Source organism: Pteronotus mesoamericanus, unplaced genomic scaffold (assembly GCF_021234165.1).
Source record: "Pteronotus mesoamericanus isolate MK-2021 breed Mesoamerican mustached bat unplaced genomic scaffold, CSHL_Meso_final contig_130, whole genome shotgun sequence".
NCBI classification, from domain to species: domain Eukaryota; kingdom Metazoa; phylum Chordata; class Mammalia; order Chiroptera; family Mormoopidae; genus Pteronotus; species Pteronotus mesoamericanus.
In genome coordinates this window covers 5909755-5923872 of record NW_026555060.1, presented here as the reverse complement: position 1 = coordinate 5923872, position 14118 = coordinate 5909755, and the positions used below count along the sequence as shown (strand labels likewise).

The window sequence follows — 14118 nt, the reverse complement described above, 5'->3', positions numbered from 1 at the left end:
CCCTTGGGGAGCAAAACTGCTCATGGTTGAGAACCACTCACTTAAACCCTGGGTAAAACTGGAATAAGTTTCTCTTGAAAACTTTGTTTTCCTATTAAAGTGCAAAATCCTAGTTGGCATTTTAAGCTTAATTATATTGTAGATAGCATGAAGGAACCTGTGGTAGAAAGAACCCTGGACAGAAGATCTAAGTTTGAATTTATTGCTCAAGAACTACGTGAAAAGTAACACTTCCCTTTTGAAATTTTGTACCCTCTCTACCTTCTACTGCTTTTAAATCAGAATCAATTGTTTGAAGTGATATGTAATTAAAATACCATTTTACTATTGTAAAGTTTGCGAAATAATATTTTTTGATGGGTTAAGCATTTTACTTGCATTATTTTAATGTTTCTTGAAACAATCCAATGGATATAGGTATAATGATAATTATTATTGACATTTACAAGTGAGGAAACCATAGGTTAGAGTGTTTAAGTAACTCACACTCTCAGTCAGGTAGTATATGGTGAAACTGCGACTTGAATTCAAATCTCTTAAGAGTGTAGAAACTGCATTAAGCATTTAAAGTAATCTCATGGTATAGTCTTTGTAAGATCTCTGACTTTTTATTTTTTACTTCATTTTATTTTTTATTTATAGTCAACAATTTAAAAAACTTAGAGAAAAAATAAAGTTTATAAAATAATTTTTATGTACGTTATTAAGATAATATCACATTTTATAGAAGCCGAGGCTCAGTGATTTGCCTAGGCTTGCATAGCTAATACATGGTAAAAATCAGGACTCTGAACCATGTCTTCTGACTTTTTAGTATGTGTTCCACTATAGCTGATTTGTAAAACTTAATGTGTGACTATTTCCTTCAGTATGTTTACTTAATGGAAAATACTAAGCCAGAGTTAATGTATAATTGTAACATCAGATAGCTGGGGAAGATGTCTATTTTGGGGGTAAAATGGTTTTCCTGGTGGCTAATCTAAGGTTGGTTCTGTATCGTAGTAATTACTCTTGCCTATTAAGTTTGTAGGCTAATCTAGGCCCTAGATGGTGGATAAATCTTGCACTGTTAATTTTTATGGAGTGTATAAAAAATACTTTTGTTAGGACTATGACTCAAAGTAAATTCATGATGTCCTACCACAAAAGCTCAATTTAGCCCATGCTTTCTCCCCGAGACATATGATAACCTTGATTCTTTTAATTATGCCATATCTTATTTAATACACGAAGAGTCTGTGAGAAAGAATGGTTGTCAGGTGAAAGTGGCCTGAAATTGAAGAAGGGCCAGGTGTGTTGGAAGCAGTCAAATGGTATTAAATACAAAACTAAAATACCAAAGATACAATATCTGTATATATTTGCAAGCTCTTCTACCACTTTTTAGTTCTTGTAGTTCCAGTCTTTGTCTTGGGCCTAGAGTTTAATGCTTCGATATTTTGCCTTTTAGGTAGAGTGCGGAGCTTAAGTACTTCACTTTGGTCATTGACACACTTGACAGCGCTGCACCTAAATGACAATTACCTTAGTCGCATTCCACCTGATATTGCCAAGCTTCATAATCTGGTTTACCTGGATCTGTCATCCAATAAACTCAGAAGTTTACCAGCAGAACTAGGAAACATGGTGTCTCTCAGGTGAGGAAATGTAGATATAACTTACATGAAATTCTAAATTTACCAAATAAAAAAATTACGAGATGTTACTCATCTTACAGTAGGGTCTCCATATGTGTTTCCAAGATCAGGTGATATAAATTGTCTAGGCATAGTGTTTGAGTTGGCCTCCCTTGACATTTCTTTTTCTTCTTTTAAATTTGGAGGTTTGTGGTAGAAGTGTGCTTGTATTACCAAGTACTTTTGATAGACTTGCGGTGGGGTGGAACTAGTGTAAAATACTAAGTCTGACTTCAGACTCAACTGTATGATCATAAGACTAATCAGCAATGATTAGGAAAATATAATATGCTTATTAGCAAGACTTTTAGGAACATTTCTCTGTTTTATATAATACTTATATGTAACTTCTTAAGGAAATCTTAAAACCTTGTAAGTGGATTTATTTCTAGTCCTTCAGGGTTCTTTAAGAGTTTCTTCATAGGAGAAGTTTTTGTGACAATCTTAAGACCTTTTATAAATGTTTCCAATACAAACAAGATTGCTTTTCTATATTGTTTATATGCTGAGTAATAATTTTAAAAATTTTTTGTCATGTTTAAAATTAAACTTCTAAAACATACTGTTTTAGAATCTTATTTCTCATCTCTTTACTGTATGTTTTTGTTATTTTTCTTTTTATTGATACTTTTTAGTCATCTAATAAGAAAGCTGTTTATTTTTTCTAGTCTGAGCAAAATTTTACAATCATAAGCTCATACCTTATCTATGCTGTCTTATTATTTGTATGTTTTTTTAGTTTTTTTTTTTTTTTTTAATTTTCACCTGAGGACACTTTTTTTCATTTTTTTAGAGAGAGAAGAAGGGTTAGGGTGGGGAGAGAAAGAGAGATTATTGTAAAGAGAGATTATTGTTTGGTTGCCTTCTTGTACCAGTCCAGACTGAGTATCAAACCTGAAAACCTGGGTATGTGCCCTGATGAGGAATCAAACCTGCAACCTTTCAGTCTATGGGACAATGCTCCAACCTACTGAGCAATACCAGCCAGGGCTATACTATCTTATGTTTTATTTTTCATGTTTATGTTCTATGTCAGTGATTGTTCATCATAGTATCTTGATGTAATATATTTGTATTCAGTTGTAAAAATTGATACAGGTGATTGGCTAATAATTATAGTTAAATTCTGAACTTTAAAAAATTTACTTTTTTATATTATTTAGCCTAGGTTCAAGGACATCTGTAGTTTTTGGACCCTAAGAATATCTGTCACTCTGATGTGATAGGCATTTGGATAAGAGAGGAAGGGTAGATTTACCCTGAAAATGATAACACAATTCCTACACCATTAATAATCTGTGCTTGACAATGAGAGTAAATTATAGAAACACTGTTAACAGTTGTGTCAGTTACACATTTTGTAGCACTTTAATATTACATAACAGTTTTAGATAAGCATATAGAAATGTGCTTTGAATGTAAACATCACTCAAGGTATGTTAGAGGGAAGGTTAAGAAAATTGTTGATATTAATAAAATTTGATAAATGCAACTAAAGCAATTTTTTTTTTTTTTAAAACAGGGAATTGCTTTTAAATAACAATCTGTTACGGGTTTTGCCTTATGAACTTGGTCGGCTCTTCCAGCTACAAACTCTAGGTTTGAAAGGTGAGTGATATTTTAAAAATGTAGCACTAACATTTAGTATTGAGATATTCTGAGTCTTTTAAAGATGATTTAAATTACAGTATAGGTCAGGTTTTAGTGTAGTTTTGAAAATGTGATTATACTGTCTCTTGAAAGAAAAGTGGTTCTTTGATATTGAATTGAGCTTCAGGATTTCAGCGTGCTGCCATTGTTTTAACAAACTTTTATGGGGAAATGTTTTGTTTTGTTTTTATATTTTACCTTTAACTTTCTCTATAACGCTAAAATGTCTTAAAAGAGGCATTTCAAATTAACGCTAGTTTTTCTGTTGTCCTTTTTTTTTTTTAAAGAACGACATAATAAAGTAAACCTTAACCTTAGTTAGAATAGCTCATGTCAGGTCCTGATAGAGTAGATAAAATAGCATTGACAAATTAAATATATGATCTTATGAGAGAAAACATTATAACAGTAAAAATGAACTATACCCAGGAAGTATAATTATTCTAAATAAAATGTTTTAGTTCAAAATGCATGCTCACTCCTCTGATAATCTTAACATCAATTAGTCTGGGGTAAAAGTCATACTCCATTTATAGTGACATAAATACTGAAATTTGTATAATTTTCTCATAGCATAAAAGGGTTTATTTTAAAATCAGAGGACTAAATATAGATGTACTGTATTGGTTAAAATTTTTCTGTCTTTAAAATTGTATTTTATTGTTTTTTCTATTATAGTTGTACCCACTTTTTTCCCTTTTGCCCGCATCTACTCGGCCGCCTGCCTCCCTCAGGCAATCCCCGTACCATAGTCCATGTCCATGGGACACTCATAAATGCTCTTTGGCTAACACCTTCACCTTCTTTCATCCAGTCTCCCCTCTCCCCTTCCCAATGACAGCAGTATTCGTGAAACATTTCATTATATGCATGTGAGGAATGAACATTAATCAAAGCCATATAGAGTATACACTTTTTATGTATTTTCCTCCTTCAAAGATTGAGTGTCCATGAACATGTTTTGTTTGTTCTTGCTTATTCATGTAATGGAGCATTAGAAATTAACTTGAATAAGAGTGGAAAGAATGCTGACATTAATTGGTTGAAATGACAGAAATGGTATTAGGCTTCCTTATATAGTTAACCCTTTGTAAATGGGATAATTATATCAATGGTTGTCGTTTTCTCAGTTTCTCTGTAGGATTGTTTAAGTTATGTATGAAGTGGAAAAATATTTTCTTGAGAATTAACCCAAGGCATGTGAAATTTAACTGCTGGGATATTTTACCTAATTCTGTATATGCTATATCTTATTTTTATGTTGTTGAAACAGCCCTCCAGCTAGAGTTGGAGTAGAAACAGGTCTGATCTTCTCTAAAAATAATTATGAAAATGTTGTAACTTTTTAAATCTTAGATTTATGAAGTATAAAAGTCATACTTTTTACTGATTATAATAAATTATTTTTATCTCCAAGAATAACCATTGTTTCTTCTAACATCAATCAGAACAGCCATTTTCCTCCTTTTAATATTGATAGAGAACACATCAGTGATAGATGAATAATTTACTCTTGAACCCAGTGGACTGACCTTTTGTACTGTGTTTAACATTCTTGAAAAAGCATGTATTATATTACCATTTCATAACTCTATTCCATTCTATCTTATATATGGACATGTTCCCAGAAAACTTATATTAAGTATCAACTGAATGCATCATTCTGAATATCTATTATCTTCTTAGTCCTTCATTCTGTTTTACTGGTTAAAATGTTAGTCTTCTCAACTACGGTAGCCTTTGGAAGCTTGAAACCAATGATAATATTAACCTTTATATATAGTTTTTCCTATACATACTTTCCTGTGATAAAGTTTACTTTCCAAATTAGGCACAGTAAGAGATTAACGACTAACAATAAAATAGAACAATTCTAAAAATACTGCAATAAAAGATATATGAATGTAGTCTCTCTCAAAATGCTTTATTGTGTTGTACTTACCTTTTCACTTAATGGAAGCACTTTATGGCTTCTCTCGGGCATATCCACGTTTTAAGGAGCACTACTCTTGTGTATTGGGGCCATTTGTAAGTAAAACAAGAGTTTCTTGAACACAAACACTATGATACCTCAACAGCTGATGTGATAACTGAGACAGCTACTAACAGGCAGGCAGCGTATGCACTGTGGATACACTGGACAAAGGGATGATTCATGATCAGGATGAGATGGCACGAGATACCATCATGCTACTTAGCTGATATGCAATCTAAAACTTATGAATTGTTTATTTCTAGAATTTTCCGTTTCATATTTTTGGACCTCAGTTTACCAGCATGTCACTGAAGCTGTAATAAGGCGGAGACCATTGTACTGTCTTTGTCTGGACTTTGATCCTAGTGCCCTTTTGTCTACTGACTTACAGTTGTTAAAATCTCTTCTTAGACCTCTAGTCTTTTAGATGAGGCACTAGCTCTGCCTCTCCAGCATTAGCTCCACTTTGGTCATGCCTGTGGATAAATGCCTTTTCATTAAACTTTAGTTTGTTTTATGGTAAATACCTATATACAGCCCTTTTTTCTTCTATGAGAGTCTGTTTTTCTGGCAGTGCCACTTTCTCTTTAGGTGATCCAGTACAGAAGAGCAAGGACCTTTTAGAAATGAAAGAAAATCAGGGCCCTTTCTGCCTTCTTTCAAAAGTTAAAGAGGGTAAAAACAGGATTGGTTTTACAAAGCAGTTTCAGGAATAAAATGTTCCTTTTTGAATGGTAGCTTTATATTCTTAGGAAGGTGAAACTTAAAATAATTTTTAATCAGTTTTAATAGCCACATAGTTGTACTTTTTGTACAAAAAAGGGGAGGGAATGGAATGAAATATTTAAATTAGCACTGTGATATATATGAAAGAAACAATGCGAATGAACTGCCTCTGAGATCCATTTTGTCTTAAAATTGAAAAAAGGAATGCTTTTTTCCCCCCTATTTTCTTGGCTACCTCTGAAATACAGATACTGAAGTTTTGATAATGATTTTGATTATTTTGGCCCAACAAGATAATTTTTAGAAATCCTATTTTGTTATTTAAGGAATATGTGTGAAGGGTAGGTATTTGAAGAGTTAGGATAAAAAGGCCAATTTAAAAACTACACAATGGCTAGTCCACGCAATTGAAAGTATTCTCTTAAGTCACTTAATAGAAAAATCTGAAGTGTATTAAATTTATGGACAAAAAGGTGTAAGAGCAGTTCTTACACAGTTATTTTAAATAATTTAGAATTTATGTCCTAATGGGTTAAGCAGTACTTTTTTTTCAGGCATTGATGTCCCAGTTCATAAAAAATTTAGAACTTCAATAATTATGAAAATTCCCGGATTTCTTCCAAGAATTACTTATCTGCCTTAAAATAAAATGGACTGTGGGAATATCAGATTCTTTTACTTGTAAAATTTTTTATTCATGAAATATAGGCAAGAATAACTACATGCATTTTAAATGAAATAATAAAGTGAATAACTATACACTCATTACCTAACATTCTCAGTACCTTTTTTTAAATATGCACTTTGGAAATCAGAGAAAAAGAATACAGCATATTAATAATTCATATAAGAGGATACACAAATAGCTATAAAATATAGAGTTGATAACCTTAGGCAAAATAATAATGCAAATTGAAACTACGTAGTTTTCACCTATCAGTTTGGAAGAATTCCAAAAATTTTATCAAATAACAGTTGGTGAGATTATTGGGAGTTAGGCACAATCACATCTCATTATAGATTTTCTGTACATTTTAAGTTTCCTTTGTGCCTTTTCATAACATCTTCATCCCTTCTCTCAAAGGTTATTATTGTCCTGAATGTGTGTTAGCTCTTCCTTTACTTTTCTTTTATTCAACAGATGTTGATGAGCACCTATTATGTGCCAGATTCTGGGGTTATGTATGTATCTGTTATAGGTGTTTTAACCTTTATATAAATGGAATTGTACTGACTGTAATTTTCTATGACTTCTTTTCAGCTTTATGTTTTTATGATTCATCCATGTTTTATGCATGCAATTGTAGTCTATTTGTTTCATTGCTGTGTTGTATTCTGATAAATAATATGCTATAATTTATTCTACTGTAGATACTTAGCCCACGCTCCCCACTCTGCCCCTCCCCCTTTTTGGCTGTGAACATTCTTATGCCTGTTTCCTGTAGAGGTCCTAAGAGTATAGTTGTTGGGTTGTGGAGGTCTGTACATCCTTAGCTTTATTAGGTAATGCCACAGTGTTTTACAAAGTAGTTATACTAAAATACACTCCCAAAAGTAATACAGTTTTCATTTTTCTTTTTTCAACACTTAATATTGTCAGACTTATAAAATTATGCCCATTATTGAGTATGAAATAGTTTCTAGTTGTCCTTTTAATTTACATTTTCCTAGTTGCTAATAAGATTGAGCATCTTTTCATATTTATTGACTATATTCTGTGAAATTACTGTTGATGTCTTTTGCTTATTTTCATTTGGAATATTTCTTACTGATTTACAGGAGTTCTTAACTTTTGTCTATTTTGTCTTTTAAAGATTTTAATCATTTATTTTTAGGGGAGGGGAGGGAGAGAAACATCATTGTGTGGTTGCCTGCTGGGGACCTGGCCTGCAAACCAGGCATGAGCCCTGACTGGGAATCAAACTGGCCACCCTTTGGTTCGCAGACCGGCACTCAATCCACTGAGCAACACAGCCAGGGCACTTTTGTACTCTTTTGTATTGTGAATGTCTTCTCCCACTCTGTAGCTTTTATTTTTCTTTTCTTTACTAGTGTCTTTTAATGGGTATATTTGATATTTTTATTGTAGTTGAATTTTAAAACCTTTCTTAGTTAGTACACAGAATGTCTTATTAAACAAATCCTGCTATTCCCTGGGTCAGAAATATATTTTCCTATATTACTCCCTAAAAGTTCTGTAAAGTTTTGCTCTTCATAGTTAATTTTTCCATTCATTTGAATTGGTTTTTAATATGATATGAGGGATCTAATTTTGGAAAGGATCTAATGTGTTTCAATCTGTATAACCAATTGTCTAAGCACCATTTAGTGAAGAGTTTTCCCTTTTCTCACTAATCAGCAAAGTAAGCTCTCATATCAGCTATGTCTAGGTCTGTTTCTAAGATCTTCCATATATCTAATAATCAATTTGTCTAACTTTACTAATTACTACATTATCATAATTATTATTATGGCTTTATATTAAGACTTAATGTCTGGTTTGGGAATTCTCCTTATTTATCCTTCTGCATTGACCTGACTGTTTGGGTGTCTTGGATCTTCCTCATACATAAGAACAGCTTGTTACCTTTCATAAAAGCTGTTGAGACTTTGGAATTGCATTGCATTGAATGTCTGGATCAATTTAGGAAGAATTTACATCTTAATTTTATTGAGTCTCCCTATCCTTGAATTTGTGCACTTTCTCTACTTATTTACATCTTATTAATGTCTTTGAATAAAATTTTGTAACTTCCTGTACACTGGTCAGGTACATCTTTTGTTGGATTTGTTTTTAGGCACTTTATAAGTTATATTTTCCAACTATAAACCATAACTTTTTTTATTTAAAAGCTGCCGTTTCTGCTTATTTGCTCTTGTGGTATAAAAACATTGTACAATTTTTTTTTAAATTGACTTTATAATAAGCCTTCTTGGCTATATTCTCATTCTTTCTAAAAATTTGTCTGCAAGTTCTTTTGGGTTTTGTATGCAGATAATAATTTCATCTGCTAATAGTGACAGTTTTGTTTTTTTCCTTTCAAATTCGTACCTATTTAAATTCTTTTCTGATTTTGATGTATTTAGTAGGGTGTTTAGTACAGTATTAAATAGAAACCTTACTACTCAGCATTCTTCTATGCTCAATTTTAAAGGAAATACTTTTGATGTTTTTCTATTAAGAATGATATTTGCTCTGTATTATTGATATTTTTTTAGTTTCTAGAAGTTTTATCCCTGCTTTCCTAATTCTTTTTCAAGTGCTGAATTTTATTAAATGCTTTAATCCATCTACTGAGATGATTCTATTATTCTCATTTAATAGGATTTGTAGTTGTAAGAACTATTTCTAATAGTTACTGTGTCCATTTTATTGGACCATATCTGTACTCCTGGGTTTTGTCAGACTTTTAAGTTTTCAAACTTATTTGCATACAAATGTTGATGATTTTTTAAAATATACCTTTCAGTTCTGTTCTAATTATAACTCTATCACCCCCTCTTCATTTTTAAAATTATTTATGTGCATTTTTTTTTCTGATTTATCTCCTCAGGGATTTGTCAGATGTTTTTTTTCAGTGACTCGTTGTTGTAATAATTAAGATGTTTATGCCAAAGTTTCTATTAAAATAGTGGATTTATTCATTTCCCTATGTAATTCAGTCAGCTTTTGCTTTGTATCCTTTGAGATTATTTTATTTTTTATTAAGTGTACCAACTATACCTATATCTTGCTGTATATTGCTTTACCTTCTGGTGAATTAAACCTGATATTAGGTAGTGAGCCTCTTTTTCTCTTGTTAGGCTTTTCATCTTATAGTCTATATGAATAGTACAGCTATGTAAGTTTTCTTTTGGTAAATGTTTAGCTAATATATCTTTTACTCATCTGTTTAGTTTCAGCTTTCTGTGTACTTATGCTTAGGTATATCTCTTACAAATACTACTATATAACTGGACTTTGTTTTTAATCCAGTCTGACTTTATTTTGTTTTTAACATGTGGCTTCAGTCAAGTTGCCTTACCTATATTGTAATTATTGATATTTTTGTGTTGTTACTATCTTACCTTTTGATTCTACTCCTTGTGTTGTTTTTTCTCCTTTTTTGCCTTCCTAAAAATAGGGGTTTTTTTCCACTTGTTTTTTTCTAAATCTATATACTTTCTTCTGTTGGTTTGGAATTTGTACATTTTATTTCTAAACTCTTAAGTGATGAATTTTGAAACTTTACCGTGAATATATTTTTGAAAGTAAAAAATTTTAGCAACATTTTTTGCTGAGCTATAATTTATATTTGGTGCAATTCACCCATTTGGTGAATGTTGACACACATATGCAGTTGGGATGAGATGTTGTGATGACTTTTCTCCTTTAGTCAGTTTATATGCTGAATTACATTGATGGATTTTCAAATTAAACCAACCTTCTATTCCCATTTTATTTTTTCCTTTTTTGTTATATTTTTTTATTACCCTTATTCCCACTTTATTTTTAATTTTACTGTTGTTTATGCTGTTACAGTTGTCCCCGATTTTTCTCCCTTTCTCTACCTTCTCCCAACCCTACCTTCTTCCTTCCCCAAGCCAGTCCCCATATTGTTCGTGTCCATGGGTTGTGCATTAATGTTCCTCAGTTAATCCCTGTTTCCACTTTAAATACTACTTGGTGATTGCATATTCTCTCTTTAATATCTTGTTGGATTTGATTTATGATCATAATACATATTGTTTTCTGATGTTTTTCTTACAATGTCTTTGGTTTGATTTCAGGATACTGCTGACTTCTTAAAATGAGTTGGAAAGTGTCATTAACACTTCTATTTTCTGGAAGAGTTTTCATGCATTTGTATTACAGTATTTTTAAATGTTCAGTTGAATTTTCCACTAAAACCATACAAGTCTGGAATTATTTTTGTTGAAATGTTTTTAACTACTAATTCAACTTTTTTCACTGATACAAGACATTGAGGTTATCCCTTTCTTAATACAGTCACTCCAGCTTGCTTTTGGTTATTGTTTGCATGGCATACCTTTACTTTCATCCTCTTTGTGCTTTTGAATCTATAGTGTGTCTCTTGTGGACAGCATATAATGAATTGTTTTATTATTTATTCTGCTAACCTCTGCTTTTTAATCAGAGTTTAATCTACTTTTAATGTATTTGCTGATAAGGTAGGATTTATGTCTGAAATTTTGCTATTTTTTTTTATGTCTTAATGTCCTTTTTCTTTGTTCCTCAATTAATGACTTCTGTTTATTAAATGGATACTTTTCTTTTTTTTTTTGAGTCTTTTTTTTTTAATTAATTTATTTACTTTTTAAATACATTTGTCTCTGCCTTCCCCCCACCTCTTTCCCTTGCCCCCTCCCACCTTCCCTCCCTCAGCTCTTCCCCTTTGGTTTTGTCCATGAGTCCTTGCTATATGTTCCTTGACTTTCCCCTTCCCTTCCCTTCCCTTCCCCTGCCCCCCCCTTCCCTCTTGTCTCTGTTGATTTCTTTTCCTTTCAGTGTTGCTGGTCATATTTTCCTTGCTTCTTTGCATTGTTGGTTAGGTTCCGCTTATAGGTGAGATCATATGGTATTTGTCTTTCGCCCTCTGGCTTATTTCGCTTAGCATGATGCTCTCCAGTTCCATCCATGCTGTCGCAAAGTTTAGTACTTCTTTTTTTCTTTCTGCTGCGTAGTATTCCTAAATGGATACTTTTCAATGAACCAATTTAATTCCCTTGTTCCTGTTGGTATATTAAGTTATTTTTTCAGTGGTTACCCTGAAGATTATAATTACATCTTAATTTATGGAAATCTAATTTGGATTAATATCAACTTAACATCAATAATATAAAAAAAAAGGCCCTGGCTGGGTACCTGAGCTTATTGGAGCTTTGTCCTGTACATCAAAAGGTTGAGGGTTTGATCCCCATCAGGGCACATACCTAGGCTGCAGGTTCAATCCCCAGTTGGGGCATGTACAGGAGGCAAACAACCAGTGTTTCTCATGTTAACGTCTCTCTCTCTCTCTCTCTCTCTCTCTCTCTCTCTCTCTCTCTCATTTCCTCTATTAATCAATAAACATATCCTCAGGTGGAGATTAAAATATATATATTTGCACCTAAAATTTCATTCACTTTCATTTATGTTATTTCACAAATATCATTGTCTATACATTGTGTGCCCATCAATACAGATTTGTAATTATTGTTATATGCAGCTGTCTCTTATATGTTTAAAAAGAGTAAAAACCAAAATTACATTTAAATTGTCTTTTATATGTACCTATGTAGTGACCCTTACTAGTACTCTTTATATTTTTATGTATGGATTCAAGTTACTGTCAATGTACTTTTATTTCAGTTGGAAGGAATCCCTTTAGTATTTCTTGTAGGACTAGTCTGCTAGTGATATATTCACTCAATTTTTGTTTATCTGAGAATGTCTTAATTTCTTCTTTATTTTTGAAGGCTATTTTTGCTAGATACAGAATTCTTGCTGGGCAGTTCTTTTTTTCTTTCAACACTTCGAATATGTCATCCTACTGTCTTTTGGCCTCTGGTTTTTGATGAGAAATAAGCTATTAATCTTATTGAGGATCTGTACATGATGAGTCACTCCTTTTGCATAATTTTCAAAATTCTCTTTGTCTTTGACTTCCCACAGTCTTACTGTAGTTTGTCTAGGTGTGGATCTCTTTCATTTTAATTTACTTGGAGTTTGTTCAGTTTTTTGGCTGTGTATTTGTTCATCAAATTTAGAATGCTTTTTGCCACTATTTACACAAAAAATTTTTTTCTGTATTTTTCTTGCTTCCTTTTCTGGAACTTCCACATTGCTTATGTTGGTACATTTGATGTGTTGTCTGATAGATCTCTGAGCTCTGTTTGCTTTTTCTACACTCTTTTTTCTTTCTCTTCCTCAGACTGTATAACCTCAGTCTTAAAGTTCACAGATCCTTTCTCGTTCCTGTGTAGTGCTGCTCTCGAGCCCTTAAGCCCTTGCTGTGGTTTTTATTGTCCATGGGGACAATGTATATTGATTGCATTTTCCCCCTCTGTGTATGAGATATACTCTCTTGTTCCTTTGCATGCTTCATTATTTTTTTAATTAAGAACTAGACATTTTAAGTAATGTGGCAACTCTAATAGCAGAATCTTTCTCTTGCCCATTGTTGTTTGTTGTTTCTACTTTGTAGTTTGTTGCTTTATTGACCTTATAACTGATTCTTTGAAGTTTGTATTCTTTATAATGTATAGCCATTGAGCCCTTTATTTATTTATTTTAAAAGATTTTATTAATTTTTAGAGAGATGGGAAGCGAGGAAGATAAACACTGATATGAGAGAGAAACATCACTTGATTGCCTCTCCCCCCATCCGAGAACTGAACCCGCAACCCAGGCTTGTGCCCTCGCTAGAAATCAAACGAGTGACCTTTTGTTTTATGGGACAACACCCAACCAACTGAGCCATACCAGTCAGGGCAAGCCCTTTATTTAATTTGGTGGGCAGAGATTTCCTTAAATGCCTGGAACCAATAAATCTTCCACTATTGGCCAACTGGCTCTGTATGTGTTTTTGGGACGCCCGAGTACACCTTCAGCACTCAGCCAGGAAGTTTGTAAGTCTGCCTTAGGTCATACAGGTCATACAGGCTTAGGTCATAGCCTGAAGGTCATACAGGGGTGAAAGCTTGTCTGTTTTTAGTTTTTTTCCTAAGTAGGTGCATAGTGCTCCATATACATATGGCCTTCTCAGTTCCCCACAATATGTAAGAGCTTTTCAGAACCCCTATTGGCATCTTATTTCCAAGCTTTTAAAGTTTTTTGGGTAGTCTGTCGTTTGTTTCAGTTGTTTCCAGGATCTCAGGTAGCCACAAAGTTAAAACATTTTCCAGTAATGGTTTCCTCAAACATGCTCCCAAAACCGTTCCCTCTCTTGTAGATAGAAGTCTTCAGGCATTAGGCGAGAGTCAAGGAACCAGGACCCAGGTCAGATAATGGCCAGTCTTTGAAAATGAAGCTTTGAAAGTCTCCAGCTCAGTTTTGGTTGCTCTAGTGGTTACCAGGCGGCCTTGGCATTGAAGGGACCAGGGAAAGTT

General features: G+C 32.9%; 1 protein-coding gene across 2 annotated transcripts in view; it reads left to right on the top strand.

Annotated features, from left to right (window-relative positions):
• CNOT6L (CCR4-NOT transcription complex subunit 6 like) overlaps positions 1–14118 on the top strand; it is an 86615-nt gene that overhangs the window by 33248 nt on the left and 39249 nt on the right. For both annotated transcript variants that reach the window (XM_054591893.1, XM_054591883.1), the window contains exons 3-4: positions 1451–1637; positions 3199–3284. In XM_054591893.1, the coding sequence (XP_054447868.1) occupies positions 1451–1637; positions 3199–3284 (273 nt within the window). The remainder of the gene's footprint in view (positions 1–1450; positions 1638–3198; positions 3285–14118) is intronic.